General features: G+C 31.8%; 3 protein-coding genes across 3 annotated transcripts; 1 reads left to right on the top strand and 2 right to left on the bottom strand.

Annotated features, from left to right (window-relative positions):
* Positions 1–922: 922 nt before the first annotated feature.
* LOC106384036 (NAC domain-containing protein 83-like) lies at positions 923–2,069 on the bottom strand. Its single transcript, XM_048748035.1, has 3 exons — positions 1,718–2,069; positions 1,396–1,643; positions 923–1,306 (listed from the first exon to the last, which is right to left on the bottom strand). The coding sequence occupies exons 1-3, from the start codon at positions 1,896–1,898 to the stop codon at positions 992–994; spliced, it is 744 nt and encodes a 247-aa protein (XP_048603992.1). The 5' UTR covers positions 1,899–2,069; the 3' UTR covers positions 923–991.
* A 13,201-nt stretch (positions 2,070–15,270) lies between these two features.
* LOC106384033 (bidirectional sugar transporter SWEET15-like) lies at positions 15,271–17,437 on the top strand. Its single transcript, XM_013824058.3, has 6 exons — positions 15,271–15,469; positions 15,963–15,999; positions 16,104–16,314; positions 16,398–16,562; positions 16,669–16,788; positions 16,881–17,437. The coding sequence occupies exons 1-6, from the start codon at positions 15,418–15,420 to the stop codon at positions 17,187–17,189; spliced, it is 894 nt and encodes a 297-aa protein (XP_013679512.1). The 5' UTR covers positions 15,271–15,417; the 3' UTR covers positions 17,190–17,437.
* Positions 17,438–18,693: 1,256 nt separating this feature from the next.
* LOC106384015 (serine/threonine-protein kinase PBS1) lies at positions 18,694–21,503 on the bottom strand. The gene is made up of 4 exons (XM_013824045.3): positions 21,135–21,503; positions 20,519–20,917; positions 19,414–19,805; positions 18,694–19,311 (listed from the first exon to the last, which is right to left on the bottom strand). Exons 1-4 carry the CDS (start codon positions 21,259–21,261, stop codon positions 18,874–18,876), a joined length of 1,356 nt encoding a protein of 451 aa, XP_013679499.1. The 5' UTR covers positions 21,262–21,503; the 3' UTR covers positions 18,694–18,873.
* Positions 21,504–22,433: the final 930 nt, after the last annotated feature.

Raw genomic sequence — 22,433 nt, 5'->3', positions numbered from 1 at the left:
CCTAAACTAAATCATTTTCATGGTGGGGACCTTATTTGAAATCAGATCACATCATTGTAAACAACGAATAGTATTTTTATTATTATTTTTGCTTTGGATCTCAGTTTGAAAAGAGTAAATTTTGTAATTTGTGGTTTCCACCGAATAATTATGACCTTTTAGACAATAAAGGAGATAAATACTCATCACAGTTTTATTACGTTTTCTGCACAAAAAGCTCTCTTTGACAGCCTCTCCGTGCCATTATTACCTTATTTAGTTGTAATCCTCCATGCATAATGTAATCATATACACCCGACTACATAAATACATCTAAATGCCGTCAAACAATAAAATAAAATACACAAAATAGGTATATACACACACACACATATTAGCAATTACACGGTCACGTGCAGAGAGGAAATCATAACAACCGCAATAATTTCCACTTTCATAATAATAATACAAATACCTTTTTACTAATCAGAACTAGACTACTATAATTTTTGTTTTGAATACTTCAAATATTCAGCATGGGCTTGTCAAGTCATGTAGAGAAAAACACAAACCAACTTGTAGTAAGCGATTGCTTCTCCCCTTTCTTTTCCAAAAATACATTTTCCTTTTGTGATAGTATATCCAAGTAAAGTGTATAACCTAAAATTGTACAACGACTTTAACAAGATCTTGTAACCTCAACGTTCACTCTCGTAAAGATATTCACAATTTATCAAAAAAAATTTACTTATAAACATATTTATTTCTTTGATAAAAAAAAAAAAATTATTTCAAGAAGTGGACGATTGGGAGGAGAATTGAAGTTTTGGTAGGGAATAATAAGCTTAATACATTTTTCTTGAATAGGGTGGTTAATCATTTAGACAAAAACTCAACTAGTTAACGAAAGAGCAGGACAAAGATTCGTTTTCAAGTAAAAAAATGGGAAAAAAGGAAGGAGAGTCGTATTGATATTAAATTATTAAGATAGTCAAAAACATATGAAATTAAATTAAAGATTTCTTCTGAAACTATTGCAACTACTACTGGTCTCTTCATCAGAAGAGAAAATCTCCGTCGTGAGTCCACTTGAAGCGTGGTCGGAAGTAGGAGAGCCCGGCAAAAGGTTCAAGTCCGTAGTCCTTTCTTTTCTCATGAAATCAAAGAAGATTGGTTTGGTCTTATCTTCGGTTTGGTTTGTTGTAGTAATTTCAATATGTTCATTATCATAAACAAGATTCCGGTTATCTCCCTCATCGCTGTTACCGGCTCTCTTCTTCAGGAAGATACGACAAAGAACCCAGTTCTGAGTAGGGCCCATAGAACTCTGCAGAGAAAATGAAAAATAAATTTAGGTGAAAAATAAATGGAGAAGAAAACCGGATATTAAACCGGGATATTGGAAGAAAATTGTACCGGAGGAGAAGAAGAGAGACGATATTCATGCATGATCCAATCGGTTCTTGAGCCATGAGGTGGTTTGCCTTTGTAGAACACAAGTGTTTTCTTCAAACCAACGATTTGATTTCCTCTAGAGGTCACAACCCGTTTATCAATACCGGTAGCTTTCCAATAACCGGAACCGGTTGCTCTATTAGAGCGGTTCCCATTTGGGTACTTGGCTTCCCTTGTGCTAAAGAAGTACCTCTCTTTCTCCAAACTGCCTGCACATAAAGAGAGTTTGATAAGGTCGCTGGTTCGAGACCAAGAAAAGAAAACTTTCAATGAGAAAACCAACCAGGTAAGTCCCAAGGATCAGCTCTGCAAACATCAAAGTCAGAAATGATGGAAGCTGGTAATGGAGAAGAAAGGACTTTTCTCTTGAGATACTGAACCACAAGCTCCTCATCAGTGGGATGAAACCTGAATCCAGGTGGTAATCTCATAACACCATTCTTCACGAGCTTAACATTATCCATGGATCTTAACAGAGGAGATTAAAAAAAAAAAATCAAGAACGAGGAAGAAGAGAGAATGCGGTGTAGGAAGAGGGAAACAAGAATGGTATGTTTTTATAAGGTAGAAGACGATACAAACAGCTCCTTTTCTTTATTATTAATTTTTTGGCGTAAACCATACTCAATCTCCTTCCTCCTTTTTGACGTTATTTTCAATTATCTAATGTTCTTACTATATTTTTTTGTCTCTCAATTATTATTATTTCTAGTCAGTTTCTACCTCCTCTTGTTTGTATCTTTCAACTGTAAAGTGTAAACTCTTCAAACATAACTATTTTCTTTTTACTATAAATAATTGTATATGCAAAAGGACTACTTTATTAAAAACAACAACTCCTTTTTCATTTGTTCTAAGAAATTATAGCGTAATCATACACTCAAAAGAAATAACGTGGGCGTGCTAATTGTTTTTACTACAAAGTACAAACATTAACCCATTCTCAACTTGCTTGTAATTGGGGTTAAACATCTTGTTGTAGTGTATATATTTAAAGGGCACTATTGTCATTTTATATGGTTTCGGCTTGAGAGAGTCCGAGAAAGTTTTCAACTGCGTAGGCGGGTCCGTTCAGGCCAGTCAAGGAACGGCTAAAGCGGTGATGATGAGGTCAGCTTATGTCATGCTGACACGACAGCCTAAGACACCCCTCTGCGTTTGCACGTTCGTATACATGCAACCCCTTTTAGAGATTCTAATATCAAAAAACAAAATCCACCTATAGTTAATTAGGTTGATTTACGTGAATAGATTTGTGTGGGCAACTATGTGGACTCGTCTGGTGGTTATGAGAGGGGGACAAAAAATCCGTAAGCCTCTGGTTTTGAAGTAATTTGGACAAGGCGTCTCGAACTACCCGATGATGTTTTCTACTATGTTCAACACGTTACATGCAAGTTCAAATATTTAACTACAATTATCTCCATTAATAACACTCTTTAGTAAATGTATGTTTGGTGGTTCAAAAAAAAAGTAAATGTATGTTTAGTGAATGAAATAAATGGGCGTGTTCGTGTGTGTAATTCTGTAGACACCGTACATGTTGTAAAGACGATCAATTAAGAAGAGATCTAACATGTGATGGGCACACAATATATCATATATATTTGGTCCATTGTCCCCCTGAGTGTTTTTCCTTCGTGTTGTGGGGATTGAAAGTTTGTGGTAACGCAACTATTTCTCCTTTTCGTTATATAATCTATCTATCGAAATATAATACAAGTTCTTTTGTAATCATTAATTTATAAACAAAATACAGCAAATGATTATGAATTACTTGCTATATTCTGTTATTCCATTTTTGTGGAGTAGGTGCGCTTATTTATAGTATATTGAAATACATTAGTTATATTTTCAAGTCTTAAAGGAGTTCTAGTGTTCTACATATATAATTGAATACTAAACAAAGCATATGCCCCTTGGCTAAATAATAGACATATCAATCGTATTAATTAAACATTGACAACTCAGACCACCAGAAAATAAGAAATTGTAGAACTCTTAGTATTTGATAACCATATGAAATACCCCAGACAAGTCAATGGTCTCTTACAAAGTAAAAGAACCAAGTATATACGTATGTATATAAATTCGAACACCAACCTGATAATTAGTTGTGTAAGGACCATGCCCTGCATATACACGGATCGGTGAGACAACAATATCCATGTATGATATATGTACATAGGATATGAGATAGAAATCAAGGACCGGCAACAAAATAACTTATAAAATACAGTTTAGTAATCAAACTATTTTATGTAAATAATAGATAAATAATAGTAAATCAATGTCAAGGGGTCCGTGAAGCTGACAGTGTGCTGTAAGTTCCTCCAATCCCGTTGTCAACCTTCCTGTTTGTATAGATCAGATGAGTTTTTTTCTTTCTAATAATTAAATAAAAGTAGATGATCAACTTGTTTTTTGAACATTAAAAATAGATGATCAATTTCGTCCAAATATATGCTATCTTTAAAATAACAAAGTCGTGACGTTATTGTCGGCATAATAATATTCACTACTGACACTACAAGTTACCTCTCTATATTCAGACAAACGATTAACAAAATATATACATTTAAGATATTGTATATCATGGTATTAGTTAAGATGTGTGTGTCGCTGTTAGAACATTTTTAATCTACATTTCTATATTTTTTAAAATAAATTTTTTTATTATAAAGTTGGTTTTGCTCTAATGTATAATTTTATAATAAAAATGGTAATATACGTTAAAATGATAGCTTCCTCTCTTTTAGTTTTTCTCGAATAGAATAACATACAGTATAGTCTTGCACTACCCGTCGTTTTCGAAGATCTAATGTGATATATATAAGATTCACGAGGATGAGGTACTTTTATATACATTATATAATAACATTTTCTATCTGTTTTTTGTATGATGTTATTCTTGATTCATTTTGTTTTTGGAACATTTCCTTGGCTCTTTTTACGATTAATGGCTCTCATATTATAGTTTTACATCTAATCTCTTAATCTGAAACAATTAATATTAAATTTTAATCTGTTTTGTTAACAATTTATATTGGGGCAATTTATTACACTATTATTACGATAGATATCAATTCTTGAAAATGGTTTACATTTTTGAAAGGTGCTATTGTAAAACAACAACAATAACATTTTAATTTCTACATCCAGAGAGGGGACTGTTCTGGGTGAAAACAACAGGCTCAATGGAGTTAGCAACATCAAATGTGGGTAAAGTATCACAAGCAGTAGTTAGCTATTGTAAAAGAAAGTATAAATATACCCGGAGCTGTTATCTCTACTGATAAAGTTTTGTGTCGTAAAAGTAGATTATCATGTTCAAATTTCAGCAAATGCAAAAAAGAAATTTAGCACTCAGCTTTTATCTCTAACCCTAAAAATTACAAACTTCGGTCCATAACTTTATACAATAAAGAAGCATATATCGTTATGTGCTTTTAGTATCACATTTTAGGTTATTTTATCACGTAAACTACAATAATATGTCAACTACAAATTTTGCGAAGTTTTTTGGTGTTTAATATTTTTTTTGTTAAGTGTGTTTAATGTTGAGAACATGAAAAAAAAACAATTGACTAACTGTTATTAGTTACGTGCGATATTACCAAACATTACCATGATATTTACTTTATAGATATATACGAAAAACATTTATGTAGTTTTTCATGGGTTTTGTTGTGGACCTTGTGGTAATTTAGTGAGTGTTTACGCATGGTTTTGTAGTTAGCTTATACTAGTAAATGATGAAGAGGCATAATGGTAAAAAGTGATCGAAGGTGGATGAAGAGAATAAAAGAGCGAAGGGTCCTACGTGATTCCAAAACGACAGCGTCACACGTCGGATTGAAGTCTCGGAGACACAAAATGAAATGCGACCAAACTTACTCATTTCTCCCTCTCTCCCGATTTCCCAAATCTTCTTTGTCTCGAATTTTTAATCACATTCAATGAATGGTCCCTTTCCAAATTGACAAAAACACCCTCCAACATTTTCGACGACCTATTTTATTCGCAATATTCTAAGCGATTGATTCTATGAGATCCTAATTACTAGTGTTTTTTTTTTGTATGTGCAACTTCAGGTCCATCATTGAAATTTTAAGAAATTAAATAATTTATTAAATATTTTAGTAAACTTTTGATTTTTACAATTTGAGAGTGTATGTTCATATAAAATTTTCAAAATAATATATATATATATAGAATATTGAAAATTTAAAAGGTTCAAAATTAATGTTTCACTTTTAATACATCTAGAGTCGACTCTGTTAACATATTTGCTTGTCTTCTTATAATTTACTTTTATTTATTTGCAGAAAAATAATAGTTAAAAATTTAAGAAAATTTATTATTAACTAATTTGTGGCCGGGTAGTAATAAGAATGGTTTGTGACGCCAACACGTTTCAGGTTTGATCTATCTATTGCGCGAAACTAAATCACATTATTTTAGACACAACATGTATATAGGTCTCTCTGCTTTCAATCTATTTGAATATCCAAAAAAAGTCTATCTACGAAATACACCTCTTTTTTGGGATTAATCTAAATTTTTTTATAAAACCGGTATATCTCCAAATTAATAAAATAATAATAAAAAATGAGAGATCCCTACAAGCAAAAAGAAAAAGGAGTCATACGCACCCCACTTGGGACTTGGTTATCAATGGTCTACATTGAGAAATATCAAATTAGGATTTCGTAAGTAATTTTGCGGCTCCTATTTTTTCTTCTTACTATTTTGTTTAAAATTCCCAGCACTTTATAACTAATATATTTAAAACTTTCCTCTGTAGTTTTGGCGTCGTGGCGTGCCGTATAATTATAAATGTGTAATATGGAAAATGCGTGTGAGAGCGTCAACGGAGTTTGCGTGGGGATGTTGAAGAGAAAGTGAGAAACGTCAAAGGGCGTGCAGCTTTGACTAAATTTTGAATCCCAAATTTGCATAATAGCTACTTCAGTTTGAGGTTCATTGTTTACTCGAGTGGTTTCGTTCTCGACTATCTTCTATAGTTTAGGGTTCGATATCCTCTTTTACTACGGTGGTACTTGAGAGTGAATTTGATATTTTATGTTAAACCGATCAGACGATATCGATCCATAATCTATATGATTTCCGGTTTGATCACAGGTTCGATCTTATAAAGATTGTTCTCAGGTGAATTTTATAATATATAGAAGTTGTTGTAAATTCTTTTAGGTTTCAAGGAACTAATAAATTTTTCATAGTTATATTTATGAATAATACTACTGCTGTAACTGGTGACTATAAAAAAAACAAGAAGAATGAAAATAAAAGAGCTACGAAAACAAAATAATAAAATGAAAAAAAAATGTTAATACTATTATGCATTTTCAATTTTGATGAAGAACATTTTCGTACTATAATCTTTTTAAAACTAAAGGAATGACAAAAAAAATTTGTGTGATTAATAGTTTAATTTTTTTTGTTGCATCAAATATAAAAATATTAATAAAATCATATGAGTACAAAATTTCAATAATAAATATTTATATTAAAATATACTATATATATGTTTATATCATTGAATTTTTTACAAAAACATAAAGAAAATGATTTTTTGATTTATTTAGCAGAAAATATTATAAATAAACAAGAATTATTGTTGTGATTTATGTGTTTACTCTAAATTAGTTATATACATAAATAATACGTAAATGAGAAAAAATATTTGTATACGTAATGTTCACGGGCAATATACAGATTTTAACCTAGTACTGGTATTACTTTCCAAACGCGCAATGATGGTCGTAACCATTTAAAATCAGGCCCAGTTGTAAGGTTTTCTGTTTGGTTCAAAGATCCAACTAAAATAATAAATACTAGGATAATACCTGCGCCTTGCGCAGGGTGAAATATTTATTAAAAAAACTTATGTTTTCATATTGTAAAATCTCATGATTTCTGAATACATGTGTTTCTGGTCAAAATATATTTGTATTTATGTTTTTTTCAATATAGAATAATTAACTAAGTATAAATATTTGGTACACATAGAAAAATATAGAAACCCAAATCAAACAATTAAAATGTGATATTATTAATACTCTTATAATCATAAATTAAAAGTTGTGAAAAAGTTGATGATATTTCCAAGGAAAACTCAACCGTAAATATATAGTACGCATATGTAAGTTTTCGGATTGTTTAGAATGTTAAAATAATTAGCATTAATTATTTAAAAACCATATTTTAGTGTGATACATTGAACCAATATTTATGTAAATTTTCAATAACTACCACAAACATATTTGGCAAGTTGTTTTCAATGGTCAAAATTATATACTTGTTGACAAAGTATACTGTTATCTTAAATTAAACTTACCATATAGAACTTACTCAAAATTTTGTACCAAGCTTAAAAATTCGGTGGAAGAATTAACTTTGTGAAAACGTTTCTTATTTATTTAAACAGGCAGTTTATGATTAACCCTCCTTGGGCTCAGTTGAAATTTAAAAAAAAAACATTTAAACGACCTCAATTATAGATAATTCGAAAGAAGTAGTTGTTGTCTAATTAAACATATTGTATTGACAAATTTAAAATTTATATATGATCGAATTGTTTATATATGTATATAATTTTTGATTGTTGATATAATCATCTATATGTTAACGTTGGGCCGATACAATTGGATATTTTATTTTACTAACTTATCAGTAAATAAAATTTATAAATTTTCGATTTTGAAGTTACACTAATTTTCAGAATATCAGATTTTTTTTTTGACAACATAAGATGGAAAATTAAAATATTAAAAAGATAATTACAAATTGGATTAAGCTTATAATTTAAAGTATAGTTTGGTTATGGGCCACATTAAGACAACAAAAGATTTTACAGCCCGACTATTATTATATTTAAGGGCCAAGTACAAAGATGATAATATTATTTGTTTGCAACTGATATTTTGTAAATGATGAAAGTTAGGTTAACGTGATATATATCATTAACTACTACGAAAGGTTACTATTAATGTTTTCCTAGACTACAAAAAAAATAAGTTAGGTGCCAAAGCTTTTTCTTAATCTTCAATATAAATTTCATAATTTAAGTTTTAAAGAATTGTGTTGCAAGGAAAAATATTTGATATATAAGTTTGTTTGGTAATAACAAAACAACTTAATTTATGTATTACTCTTTATATAAATTTTTGTAGGCGAGGAAGGCGTGAGAACCGAACAATATTCTTTTTTTTTTCTTTTATTAACAAAACAATTCTGAATAGCTGCGTTTCTTTGCTATTTTTTATATCAAAATTGACTCTTTGCTATTAATAAAAAAACTAACACTTAAAAAATCATTACTTTTGGATTTATAGCAAAAGCATGCAATACTTAAGCCATAATATATATATATAGCAAATTTTGATTTAAATTGTTGTCTAAATAAAACGAACTAAGAGTATATCTTCACTTTCTTATAGAAAAAAAATATTATATTGGATCACAATATAAACCAACCTTGTGTCATTTAAAGAAAATCTCATTTAGGGAGATCACCGAGTATTAATTTAATGAGATCGTCGAGTTTTAAGTTTACCATAATATATACATTTATGTTTGGATTAATATAAGTTTTTTTAGCAATTGGATTTTGGACTTACTAATTTTTCAATTGATTCTTATGATGCTATGTAAATCAAATTGACATCCTAATTAGGTTTTTTATAAATAATACAAACTTAACGTTACAATTTTTTTAATGTTTTTCTATTAATATATAAGAGATAACTTTTTATACTAAGGAGTAAATTTCGGCCAATTATTGCATAATGAGCAATACATATAGGAAACTTTCAGTTACACTGATATAATAAAATTTTAGTTAGACACTAATATAGAATAGGGATTCATAAAATTGCATATATTTTTTTTATTTACTTGCATGAAAAAATATTAGACTTGGTTACCAAGTTTCAGAATAACTATGTACATTCCTTTTATTGAAAGTCTTAAATAATTAAAATATAAAGATAATTAATTGCATGATTCAAGTTGCCCGATATAAAATTTGACCTTGAACTACACACTCTTACATTAATATAAATATTTCCTTTTGTGAAACCATGAATCCGCTATCATCACTATATTTATTTAAGCTATTAAATGCATGTGTATATACCCATTATAACATATAAGTTCAACAAATCTAAAGTAAATGTCTCTTAAAAAAATAGATTATACGTTAAATCATATTAAAATCGTACATTAAACCAACGATCTTAAAATGGTTATTGGTCAAACAAACGACCCAAAATGAGAGAAATAATCTACTTCTTTAAACTATATAATGGCTGAAATTGCATCATGTTTCACCATTGGAATGCATCCATAATTAAGTCTTCACCAACTAATATAAATTAATTTATAAGTTGTTGATATATATTCTATGTTTCATATATACAATGGAATGAGACCTTAGTTTCTTCATGTTGAAGCTACACTTTGTCAAACTCAAAGTTGCATACCTCCTTTATCAAAGACACTTTTATTCAATATTTTGCATTTTATACATGTATGACAAGTTGTCAAATGCTTTTTAACCAAAAATTAAAAAGAATTACTTTAAGTGGTTTCAAATCTCTCTTTAATTACCATTACTATATGCGTCCTAATAATTTTTTTTTGTAGACCAAAATTATAGTATAAATGTGAGCGTAAGATCATATCATAATATCAGAACGTGTGACTATTATATATCATAATCTCTAAATGTAGCACATAAGTTTCTCGACCGAGATATTTTAAATTTCAGAGTCTTATTTGAATTAGTTTGTACAAATTTAAAGACTTATCAAAAGATGTTTTTTTATTCTCTCACGTGTGTTGCTACCAATCATGTTCCAACTTTTTCTTCTTCTTTTTTGGTGAAAAGAAAAATAGTTGTGCTTTTGAGAAGGGAAAGAAGTTGTTTCTTTGATGCTTATTCCAAACTTGAGAGACACAAGTTTCAGCCTATTAATTAAAGGTTAGACTTTCATCTTGCTGTCTTTTTACTTTCTGTTTTCTCCCAGTCTCAAAAAGAAGAAGAAAGAATCACAATAGAGATGCTCTTTATTCTCACTAGAGGTTAACTTTTAGTTTATTACTGAGTTTGATATGTTTTTTTTTTCTTTCCGGTTTGGTCTAGTTCAGTTCTATAGAAATCTACATAAAAAGACTCAATACTAGTTCGTTCGGTTTATCTAATTTTTATATTCTTGCATTTGAATTGTTTATTTTAGCTTGGGTTTATTTGAATTTGATGTATCTAATTTTTGTTTGGATATTGGCTTACTCCGGTTTGAGAGTCAGGCTTCACTATAAAATCAAACTTATTCCGATTTGGTTCATCTCGGTTTGGGTTTTAAATGATATTTTGAAGTATATTACCTTAAAAATGCGTAAATTTTAAAGGAAGAAAAAAGACAATTATGTAAAGTGTTATTTAGTTTGGGCCTGTTTAGAGATACCGGCGAAGTATATAATTCAAGATCTGAGAAATGAGAACTGTTATAGAGCTTGAGGTTTAATGTCTGGACTCTGGAGGAATACTTTAGGTCGAGTTACGTAGGCCCATTATGACTTGTTGGGCTCATTTCAAAATAGGAAAATAAAATCGATCGTCTGACATAAATACAAGTATGAGATTTGATAATATGCGCGAGGAAGAAGGGCATATGGACAGAAGCTGTCAGAACGGTTACACATGTATTATATTGAAGTTAATTTAAAACTATTCTTGCTATCAAATCATTTAAAAAAAAAAAACTAAGCAAGTAAGAGTTCATCTTTTTCTTTCGTTTTTGGAATGCTTTTGCACTTAATTGAGATATTAAGTTGACAAGTATCTTTGTAAATACTCCCTCCGTTCCTAAAAGATGTATTTTCTAGAAAAAAGTTTTGTTTTAAAAAGATACATTTTTTACTTTTTCAATGTTTGATTTTATGAAAAATTGTAAGTTTCAAAAAAATTAATGGTGTTTATTGAATTTCTACTGGCTTAAAGTTGTGGAAAATTGTTATTCACAAAAAACAATGCATATTTAATGAGTTTTCTTAATATATGTGAAAAGTCTAGAATATGCATCTTTTAAAAACAGAGGGAGTATATACTACTAATCAATACGCATTAGTAACTAATGATTGATTACAATACACATGATATGATACAATTCATTTATTAGGATACTAAATTGAATTGAACACATCAATAATTTAGTTGTTGCAAAGCGAAGAAACCAAACACGTTGACGTAATTAAAACGATCAAAATATCCCCACGTCACATAAAAGTCTTAAAAAGCACAAACCTGACTTCGCCTTTACCTGAAAAGGAAAATATGTATGTGTAAACACGTTCAATGCATCGATCTTCAAACTGTATGTGTTTGGGTGCTTTCTTTCACTTCTCTACCATACCATAACGTATTCCATAAGTCACCCGTTCAAAACTAAATCTACCAATCCTCTAATATCAACGTGATATATTTGTTATATACCTTAACATTGTGGCATATTATTACTAATGGTTATATATAGACAACAAACTTGAAATGTATTCAACAAAGGAAAAGCATGAGATGGTTATTGGAAATTTGGAATGAGATGTTTCTAGAGGTGTATCCAGAAGACAATAATTATATGGGTACGTGTGGGATCTTCTGTCCACTAATTGACCACATTTCTTTTGTGTCTGAAACATATGAATCAAGTTCTGATGAAACTCTATATAGAACCCAACGTTTATGGACCCCTTCAAACTTTTGAGTCATTATTTCCGTTTCGGTGTAGTCATTTTCATATTTGACTCGAAGTTCACTATTAATTCTAATACAAACAACTGTTATCCATAATGACAAGTAAGTATATAATCAATTTGCTAACAAATTAATCATAGATAGGTATCCATCATTGGAAAATGAAAGCTCTATAGCATAGCTATATGAATGTGTGTGTGTAAAGTTTGGTTCGTACGAACCAATGGAAATCAGAAAACGAAACAAATAGGGTAGGTTTAATTTCTCCCACATGCTTGTCATTTTCCCTTTGGCTGGTAGTAACATATACAAATTAAAATGCATACATCGAACATTTATCAATGTGAGTCACCTAGGTGCTTAAATTATTGAGGTTGGATCAGCTGATGTGGTTGATCAAAAAAAAAAGAGGATCAGCTGATGATTTTTTTTTTTTTGCTTTCTAATATTTTGCGGGTAATTCATTCTGTAAAGTGAGCAAATATCCATTCCTAGAATTGTATTGTTTTTTGGTGTAAAGAATTGTATTGTTTTTTTGCTTTCCAATGGAATTGTATTGTTTTTTCAAGTACTTCCATATTTAAAACTCCCTTTAAAACCTGTGCATATAAACTAGAAATTAACAACAAAATGTAAATTTCAAAACTGGAGCTTTAAAACAGATATGGAAATATCACCCACTGATACGTACATGCAAATTCTAATTTATCGACTGAGATTTTGTCGCAAATAGTGTTTTTCATATTAATGCCATGTGGTTAATCTATGATCGATCAGACCTCGTTTCTATAGCTGTCTACTACTTACAGAAAACTTATACTCCCTCCGTATTCTTTTAGTTGACGTTTTGGATGATTACACACAAATTAAGAAAGTTATTCCAATGTCTATTATATCCTTCTTTAATTTCTGTAATATGTAATTTACTTTGATCGTAAATCATTAATTAGTTAAATGCAAGGGTAAATGAAGTCCAAAGTCATTATATTATGCATAGGATTTTGGAAAACGTCATATATTTTGACACAAAAAAAAAATTTCAAAACGTCATATATAACAAAACAGAGGGAGTATATATGATGGAAAAGATGAACATAATTAGGGTTGAGAGAATATCATTGAATGAAGTATGCATCTCTTATATATGTCCTTTATATATAATTTTAAAACTATTTTAACGTTCAAGATTATTAATATAGTTTGTTAGCAAAAAAAAAAAGGATTATTAATATAGTGAGAAGTTAGGGGAATGTGATTGCAATTTGCAAGAGCAGCATGGGAGCATACGTGAAAAAGCCCTTTTGTTATAGAAAACGTACGTGACAAAACATATTAGGCACCAATCACTTAAACAAAATGTAAGATAAACCAAAAGTATCAATAATAATTATTGATGGACTATTTAAGGTGGAGGAGAGCCGCAAAAGTGGCACCTCTCATATTTTAGAAAAATTTGGGACCAAGAGAGATAGCCAGGGAGACAAACAAAGAACGAATAAGAACAAGAATGATTTAACAAACCCATGAACATGATCATTGTTATCATTCGCCTATCACGTCACTCCTCCTTTGTCCATTTCTTCCCACTTTTAAATATCTGTTTTAATTTTCCCTCGAAAAACGCAGAATTGTTTTGTATTTTCTCATACTTTTTTCCAAAATATTCTGATTCCTTTCATCGTACACATATTGAAACAAGCAAAAGAAGAAAACGTATATTCAATCAGTCTATGAATACTGGTGGATATTACTACATTATACATGCATCCTCATTTAAAATATAAATATGGAGTTACTGAAATCAAATGTTTTAACCGTTAAATTTGTCTTCCTTACAAAATTAAATATGAGAAAATGATGGGAGTCCTGAAATTGGGGATTAAAACAAGAGAAGAAGTTTAGAAACAGAAAATATTACCGAAGACACGAAAGCAGAGAGGGCCTGGTCAGCATCATGATGACATGGCATTTAGCTATCGTGTGAACTCTACAAACTCTAAAAGAAACGCTATACCGTTTGGAGAGGTCACGTGATTTGCACAAGATTTTCCTTTTTCAGGCTATTAGTAATAATTATGCATCTCCCGTAACGCATCATTTGTTGTTTCATTACCTCCTTAAATCACTTAATCATTCTCACGCGCAACGCTCCCTTTTGACGGGTGGAGTTTTGCCTAAAACATGCATGGTTTATCGTCTTCTTTTGTAATAAGGCAAAAAAACGTGGGAGTCTATATACAGAGAACTCTGATCAGGGGATGTGAATGCCCTTTTTCGACTTTGGTTAATCATAGAAAATACCATAAGTTTAAAGAAAACGGCGTCCATTTTCTGCGTATAGATGCATTTTACTATAAATTGCATTGGTTTAACCTAATCATCATCTACAAATTTCTAGCTGTTTTAGATCTTTACTAATTAATTTCACCTATACTCCTTTACATATACCAATTAACAAAAAAAGTCCCAAATTTGTTGTTAGCAAATTTGAAACTATTTAGCCAATGAGTAATCCTGAAATTCTATGTTTATATTTTAAACTATATCTATATCTATTGTATCCATCAAATAGATAGGTGGGATATGTTGGATCGTCCAACTCATATCATATGTGAACTAACACATTAAAAAGATGAAAAGAAAATATACTAATCGCATTCTAGTGATGATTTCCACTATGTTGGTTGATTGTTGGGTAGACTTTTGGTCACCATGAAATTCATCAGTCTTGTATAAAGTGTAAATTTACTATCGTTTTAATTGATTATTTTTCGAAACTTGGTTTTAATTGATTTTTGAAAGCTAGTGTAAGAAGATGGCGTGAAGAAAATGAAGTTGTCGAAGAAAAGGAGAAGAGTTTAGTGAATGAAAAAATGCTACGCTACCTACTAATTTCTCCACTTGTCATGCAACCAGGCTGAGTTCGTTTTACCTTTTCGATTCTTTTTTATTTTGTTTTATTATACTACTAAACACGTTACACGATTCAAATAACTTAAAAAATTAAAATCAAAATAATTTGACAATAATGATTATCTTGGAGCTATAAATACACCACCTGAGACTCATTAGTTTCCACCATGAAATAAGAAGAAGCAAGCATCTTATAGAGAGAGAGGGGGAGAGCGAGAGCTTTAGGGTTTCAAAAACTGAGACCCTTTAGAAATCTCCGTACGGGAAAAGCTTCATCTCGATCTTTATAGAAAATGGGCGTCATGGTCAATCACCACTTGCTCGCTATCATCTTCGGCATCTTAGGTAATGTTTTAACGATACTAATATATACTCACAAAGCCAAATCCTAGTCTGTTCCTTAGCTGTTCTCTTTTCGATCTCTCATGGCCCATGGGTCTTCTAGTTCAATAATTTTAAATTGTACGGTTCATTAATTAGACGAGAAGTTCATCATGCATGACCTACCTACTAATATAAGTACATATATTTTGTACTCGTTTCCAGAATTTTCTTCATTTAGAAACATATAGACGAGTCATTAATGATCTTCTAATTTTGTAAATAAAATCCTAAACTACCAGAAAATAGATCAATAGTAAAGCTTTACAAATTGAAATCGTCACGCATTGTTGTCCATATACTCGGTACGTGTAGTGCGGTTAATGCAGCAATTTAATTCCTGTTGAGGTTGGTTAGAGAACTTGTGTTGTTTTCATTCATGTCTCCACAAACCTAGAAGCCTTTTAATTCTACAATCAACTCATTCTTTTATTGTTTTTTCCTAATGAAATGGCAGGAAACGCAATATCCTTCCTTGTATTCCTGGCTCCCGTGTAAGTACATGCAATTTCTTAGGGAGTAGTTATTTATAAAAATAATTATTTGAGAATAATTAGCTAAGAAACTATTCTCTTATTTTTGTTGTGAAATTTTGCAGGCCGACGTTTTATAGAATATACAAGAACAAATCGACTGAAAGTTTCCAGTCTCTACCGTACCAAGTGTCACTATTTAGCTGCATGCTATGGCTCTATTACGCATTGACTAAGCAAGACGCTTTTCTCCTAATTACCATCAACTCTTTCGGCTGCGTTGTGGAGACTATCTACATTGCCATGTTCTTCACTTACGCTACCAAGGAGAAAAAGGTAAGTTTCTTAATTCTACCCAGCGTCCTCCTTTGATTTTGTTACAAGAATAATGAATCTAAATATTCTCTTATGCATTGCAGATGGCGGCTATTAAGTTGTTCTTGACGATGAATGTTGCTTTCTTCTCGTTGATTATAATGGTTACACATTTTGCGGTTAAACGCCCTAGCCTCCAAGTCTCTGTCATCGGCTGGATTTGCGTTGCTATATCTGTTTCTGTTTTCGCTGCCCCTCTAATGATTGTGGTAACTACGCGTTTTGTGTTTTGTTAAATTCACAAATTTATTTCAAAACAAATCAGAACTTTTGGGTAACATAATGTTGATTTATGTTTTTTTGGTTGTACAAAAGGCTCGTGTGATAAAGACCAAGAGTGTGGAGTTCATGCCCTTCACGCTTTCTTTCTTCCTCACTATAAGCGCTGTTATGTGGTTCGCATATGGCGCATTTCTCCACGACATATGCATTGCTGTAAGCATTTATTTTCATAAGTGTCATGTTTTTGGTAAAAAAAAACAAAGGTAAAAAGAGGTTACTGAGATTTTGGAAAATGATTTTTGTAGATTCCAAACGTGGTGGGATTCATACTAGGGTTGGTACAAATGGTTTTGTATGGAGTTTACAGAAACTCAGGGGAGAAATTAGATATTGGGAAAAAGAATAACAGTTCATCAGAACAACTTAAGACTATTGTTGTGATGAGTCCGTTAGGTTTGTCGGAAATGCACCCAGTTGATGTCACGGTGACGGAACCGGTGATTCCACTCTCTTACACTGTTCATCATGAAGATCCATCCAAAATTACTAAAGAGGAGGAGACGTCAACTGAAGCCGCACAAAGCCATGTGGAGACTGCCCCGTCTCGAATTTGAAGTGTCGTCAGGATATTTCACCAAGCAAACACATATCTATCTCACTCACTCTCTCTTTCTCTCTCTCTCTCTTCTTACTCTTGGCTCGTCGGTCGGCTAAAGAATGAAACTGTATCGGTTGTTGTTTCCATTGTTTCGTATCTTATCTATTGTTATTGATATGTGCTTGCATAAAGTTTTGTGTTTCAAGTAAGTGAAAATGTGTTCCAAAAAAATAAAAAAATAAAGTGAATATATTATCTTCGTAATATTGTATCTATAGCGCTCTTACAAAATTAAATATAAATTGATTACTTCTACTAATAAGCTTTCTGAGTACCTACTTTCATTTGGCGTCGCCATCAGAAAAAGAATTCTACAAGACCATATTGGTGACAAACTCTCCGACGAAGTTTTCTTTGGTCAACATAAAATGAAGTAATGAGTTGCATAAAAGTATCACTGTGTATAATATTCTTTCTGAAACGTGGTTTTTATATTAAAACGGTAGAAAAATACTATTGAGCTATAGTTTAATGCTGCTTATACCAGTGCATCAGCTACAGCTACCCAATGCTGTATATAAAGCTAAGCTATAGATAACATACTACCCGCCTCAAGTATATATATAATCCAACTAAATCTTAATATTATATTCAAGTTTAATTTAAATGCGAGCCTCATGATGGATTATGTATAGGGAAAATCAAATAAATTTCAGACGTACGTCCTATGTTTTTTTTGGCGTTAAAACTTACCGCAATGTTTCGGTAAAGGTTGTCTGTGCTAGCTAACGTATAATTCCTGGAACGTTTGTACAATGCCAAGCTGAATTACATCATCAATAACTAATCAGTGACGATCAGTCTGTGTATGATGACTAAAAATAGTGGCGAGAAATCAAATTAATAATAAATGATTAAATTATATTGAGTCATTTATATTTTGTCACATCTATAAATGAATACACTTTTTTTGCAAAAAACAAACAAAATAATTTAGTCATATATATAATTTAATAAAATTCAAAAGAATCATACTGTACAATTTTTTTGCTGACTGTCTTTTCTTTATTTATTTTGCTAAAAAAAAAACGAACACAAAAATGTTCGAGTACATGATAATTCCTACAAATATTTAGAGATCATAGTCATTCATAGTAAAAACAATATTTTTGGAAATAAAAATCCATTCCAAGAGAGTAAAAACCCCATTTTAAGAGAGTAAAAAACTTACCAACCATATTCTTACAATATCTATTGCTATCCTTAAAAATAATTGTCAGATTGGGCATGTTACGGCCACGTTGTCCAAAACTACACATAAGAAAATAGTCTAGAAACACTAACCTTGATTCTTGGATCTTTGTTATTCAATCATCGATATATTGCCACATGTGACACATCACCAAACTAAAAAAAGACCAAAGAAGTTTACATGAACATCCTCAACTCTCCAGGATCTTCAATTAGAATTTTGTTATTAAGAAAGTCCCACCTCTTGCCCTATTGCAACATCATATCAGTTAGATGTTATGTACATATTATTCATATGTAATCTAATTATGTACATAACTCTTTTTGCCAATGTTTATTTTTTTATTTTCGATTTTTTTTCTTTAATGTGTTTTTTTTCTCTATGTTTCAGAACAAATGAGTTTGTGATACAAGAACAAAAAAGGGTTCAAAACCCACCCAAACCGGTATTAACCGGTACTGTTACTCTCTGAAGTCCCCTGCTCACTCTGTCTTCGTTTCTCCCTCAAACTCTCTCCCCACATTTTAGCTTCCGCAACCGCACGCTCCCTATTGATATCTCGGTTCAACATCCTAGCCGTCTCTCTAGGCGAATCTTCCTTCTCAGAACCTTCTAAATCAAACTTACTCCCCGAGCCACCACCTTCATCGTTCCTCGTTATCAACCTCGCCCCTCTCTCATTCTTGTTTGGATCATAACCTTGGTTCGCAAGATACGAGAGCGCAGTAACCACATCTGCTATGAGAGGACGTGTAGCCGCCTCCCCTTGGATGCACATTGAAGCCACGGCTAATGCTTGGTACAGCGCACGCGTTGGAAACCTCCCTTTTAACTTAGGATCCGCCAGTTTTATAAACTTTCTCCTATCATTAAACAACGGGCGAGCCTGTTGATTAAACCCAACAAAAGAAGTATCAAAACTTGTTGCACACGCATATGAGAAACTAAATGTTAGAAAAAAAAAAAACAAAGTGGATTTTCATTTTACCCAAGCCACTAGGTTCTGCTCTCCATGAGGCATGTCGGTATCTATCGCTTTTCGACCAGTAATGAGCTCAAGAAACACCACACCGAAACTGTAGACATCTGATTTAACTGTTAACTGTCCGGTCATTGCGTACTCGGGAGCACAGTAACCGTAAGTGCCCATGACTCTGGTGGAGACATGAGATTTGTCTCCCGTTGGTCCGAGTTTAGCAAGTCCAAAGTCAGAGAGCTTTGGGTGGAAACCCTCGTCTAGTAAAATGTTTGAAGACTTGAAATCTCTGTAGATAACAGGAGGGTTTGCCTTATCATGTAGAAACTCTAATCCTTTGGCTGCACCAGCAGCTATCTTCATTCTCATGTTCCAGTCCAAAGCCTCCTTATCCGGTGGAAGATCTACAAAACCGATAAAAGGTTAAAATATACTCCCGTTTCAAATTAGACGCTGTTTTCGCTTTTTCAAACCAATTAAGAAAAATGTTAATTTTGCTCTTATTTAATTATTAAAATTTTATTACTTTTATTTTTTCTTAATTTATATAGGGATAAAAAGGATAAATTAATTACGAAATCCTAAAACAACACTAATTTTGTAGCAAAAATTTTATTCTACAAGGACACTATGTAATAATAAATTAATAATCCAGTAAAAAATCTGCTAAACTTCAGGGTTGACATTTGACTAAGATCAGAAGGAATCTTTGGGATGATCATGACTAAGTTCACAAAGAATCTTGTGGCCTAAAAAAAGTGGTAAAAGATAAGATATACCAATATACCATGGAGGTCATCTTCCGATCATCCAAAAGACGTAAATGTGCATTGAAATCCTAAAACGACACTTATTTTGTAACAAATTTTTTACTATACTAACGACAATTAAATATGAAAAGGAGGGAGTAATAAGTTTGTTTTGTATATACCACCAGCAACTACTACTCCTCAACTTAAGTCTACATGTATAATTTATATGTGATAATGTACAAACAATCCAGTGAAGAATCTGCTAAACTCAAGGGTTGACATTGACCAAGATCAAATTCGGATGATATTTGACTAAGTTCACAAAGACTCTCTATTGTGTAAAAGTGGTAAAAGATAAGATTTACCGTGGAGGTGATCTTCCAATGATCCTAAGGACATAAACTCATAGACCAAGAGGCGTTGATCTCCATCAGCGCAGTAACCAATGAGGTTGACTAAGTTGGGATGATGAAGAAGGCTGAGCATAAGAACCTCTACCAGAAACTCTCTGTTACCTTGTAGACCGTTCCTGTCCAACTGTTTAACAGCAACAACCTGACCAGTGCTGTCAAGCCTTCCTTTGTAGACACGTCCGAAACCACCTTCTCCTAAGAAAGTATCCGGATGAAAGTTCATAGTAGCGGCAGCGAGCTCGCGGAAAGTAAATGTGTGAGCAGCGATTTGTCCAAGCCCATCTCTTGGAAGAAGCAGCTCCGTTTTGGCGCCTCCATTGCTCTTTGAGTTTGAGTTAAGCTTCTCCCCACCTGCAACATCATCATCAAAGACCAATCAAGTTTTACCAAAACGTTAAAACAAATCTAAGATCCTAAGATCATGATTCTTCAGGTCTTATTCATCTCCAAGACTAAAACTTTAAACTTGTGACTTCCTAATCAGATCAAAACAAAGTGAAGTTGAAGCAAAGGATCAGATCTTGAGAGCGTGTGACCATTAAAGAATAGTGATTTGAATCAAAAGGACCTGAAGGTAGTGCAGACAAGCTATTAGAAACTGTCGGCTGTGATTGTTTCTGAGTCTTGGATGATTCCTCAGCTGCTGGATTCAGCGTCTCGTCGTCACTCGAATCGAAGCACGAGAAGCAACCCATCCTCTCTCCACTTTGATGAATAGTAATCTAAACTTGCAGAAACCGCTTTGAGAAAATCAATGACCAATGGAGAAGAAGAAAAACGACAAAAGGTGGAAACTTTAGCTGTGTCCGGAAATAAAGGAGGGAATTGAGAATCTGGGTTTCAAGGAAAAAAACTAACTTTGTGTTCAGATTCGAGTTGGAGTTTAGAGAGAGAGAGAGAGGAAGGAGCTTGTGTCGTCCACGAGTGTTCACACTGTTACCAATTGCAAGTTAACTGTAATGACGCGTTGTGGTAAACTCAGTAAATTCCTTATCGTTGACGATGTTGTAATGACGAGATTATCTTCTTTTTATTTATGACAATAAAAAAAAAATCTTCGATTCAAGCAACTTTACTTTTTTTTTATACTCAAACAATAAATAAAACTAAGGTGATATCTAAAATTGAAATACGTTGAGGATGATGAGCTGAACGAAAATAATTAGAATTTTTTTAACTTAGGTAATTTTATCCGAGTCGGTTTGTAATAGAAACCGTTATTTTTTGTTCGGGTTGATTTAATATATTTTAATTTTTTTATAATCATGTAATAAATTTTTTTTCTTTAGTTCAATATTAATAATAATCTTTATATATTTGTATTTCTTATTACAGTGATATATTTGGGTCAATGAAAAGATTGATATCCCGATTTGTTTCTTTGTTAAGCATATTCCCAATTGATAAAAAGACAGAAGAACAACTTTTTAATTTGTTTTTTTTGTTCGTCAGATTTTATGTGTGATTAATGATCGATTTCATTGCTACTTACTAGTTATATAAAAGGAAGTAGTATCTTTAAAAATGGCAAAAGAATAAAAGAATCAATTCATTGCAACTACTTATAAAAGGAAAAGCAGATATATATACGGTAATAACTCTATCCACTTTGTCTAAACCGTATATGTTAATTGCAGTAAGTTGGGCCCGTGTCTGAATTATGAAATTCACGGGCTTCAAAATAATTTCGATCCACTTTTGTGAGAGAAATATTACTGGCCGATGTTCCCAAAAGATTGGAGTTTTAGGCTTTCTGAGATTTAAGCCCGGCCCTGAATTGCACTATGTTTTCAATGAAGATGGGCCCAAATTTACACTGAATTGCTGATTGTTATCCCAACATTAAGAACTTCAATTAGTTTGATTT

The sequence above is a fragment of the Brassica napus genome, chromosome A2 (assembly GCF_020379485.1).
Source record: "Brassica napus cultivar Da-Ae chromosome A2, Da-Ae, whole genome shotgun sequence".
Taxonomy (NCBI): domain Eukaryota; kingdom Viridiplantae; phylum Streptophyta; class Magnoliopsida; order Brassicales; family Brassicaceae; genus Brassica; species Brassica napus.
The sequence above is the reverse complement of the archived record's forward strand: the minus strand, read 5'-3'. Positions and strand labels throughout refer to the sequence as shown.

Excerpts from the sequence above, each read along its gene's own strand:
- LOC106384036 (XM_048748035.1), bottom strand. The coding sequence starts at position 1,898 with ATGGATAATGTTAAGCTCGTGAAGAATGGTGTTATGAGATTACCACCT. Across the intron at positions 1,644-1,717 it reads TGATCCTTGGGACTTACCTG|GCAGTTTGGAGAAAGAGAGG; the intron begins GTTGGTTTTCTC and ends CTTTATGTGCAG. Across the intron at positions 1,307-1,395 it reads GTCTCTCTTCTTCTCCTCCG|AGTTCTATGGGCCCTACTCA; the intron begins GTACAATTTTCT and ends TTTTCTCTGCAG.
- LOC106384033 (XM_013824058.3), top strand. The coding sequence starts at position 15,418 with ATGGGCGTCATGGTCAATCACCACTTGCTCGCTATCATCTTCGGCATC. Across the intron at positions 16,315-16,397 it reads ACGCTACCAAGGAGAAAAAG|ATGGCGGCTATTAAGTTGTT; the intron begins GTAAGTTTCTTA and ends TATGCATTGCAG. Across the intron at positions 16,789-16,880 it reads TCCACGACATATGCATTGCT|ATTCCAAACGTGGTGGGATT; the intron begins GTAAGCATTTAT and ends TGATTTTTGTAG.
- LOC106384015 (XM_013824045.3), bottom strand. The coding sequence starts at position 21,261 with ATGGGTTGCTTCTCGTGCTTCGATTCGAGTGACGACGAGACGCTGAAT. Across the intron at positions 20,918-21,134 it reads CTTGTCTGCACTACCTTCAG|GTGGGGAGAAGCTTAACTCA; the intron begins GTCCTTTTGATT and ends ATGATGTTGCAG. Across the intron at positions 19,806-20,518 it reads ATTGGAAGATCACCTCCACG|ATCTTCCACCGGATAAGGAG; the intron begins GTAAATCTTATC and ends TCGGTTTTGTAG.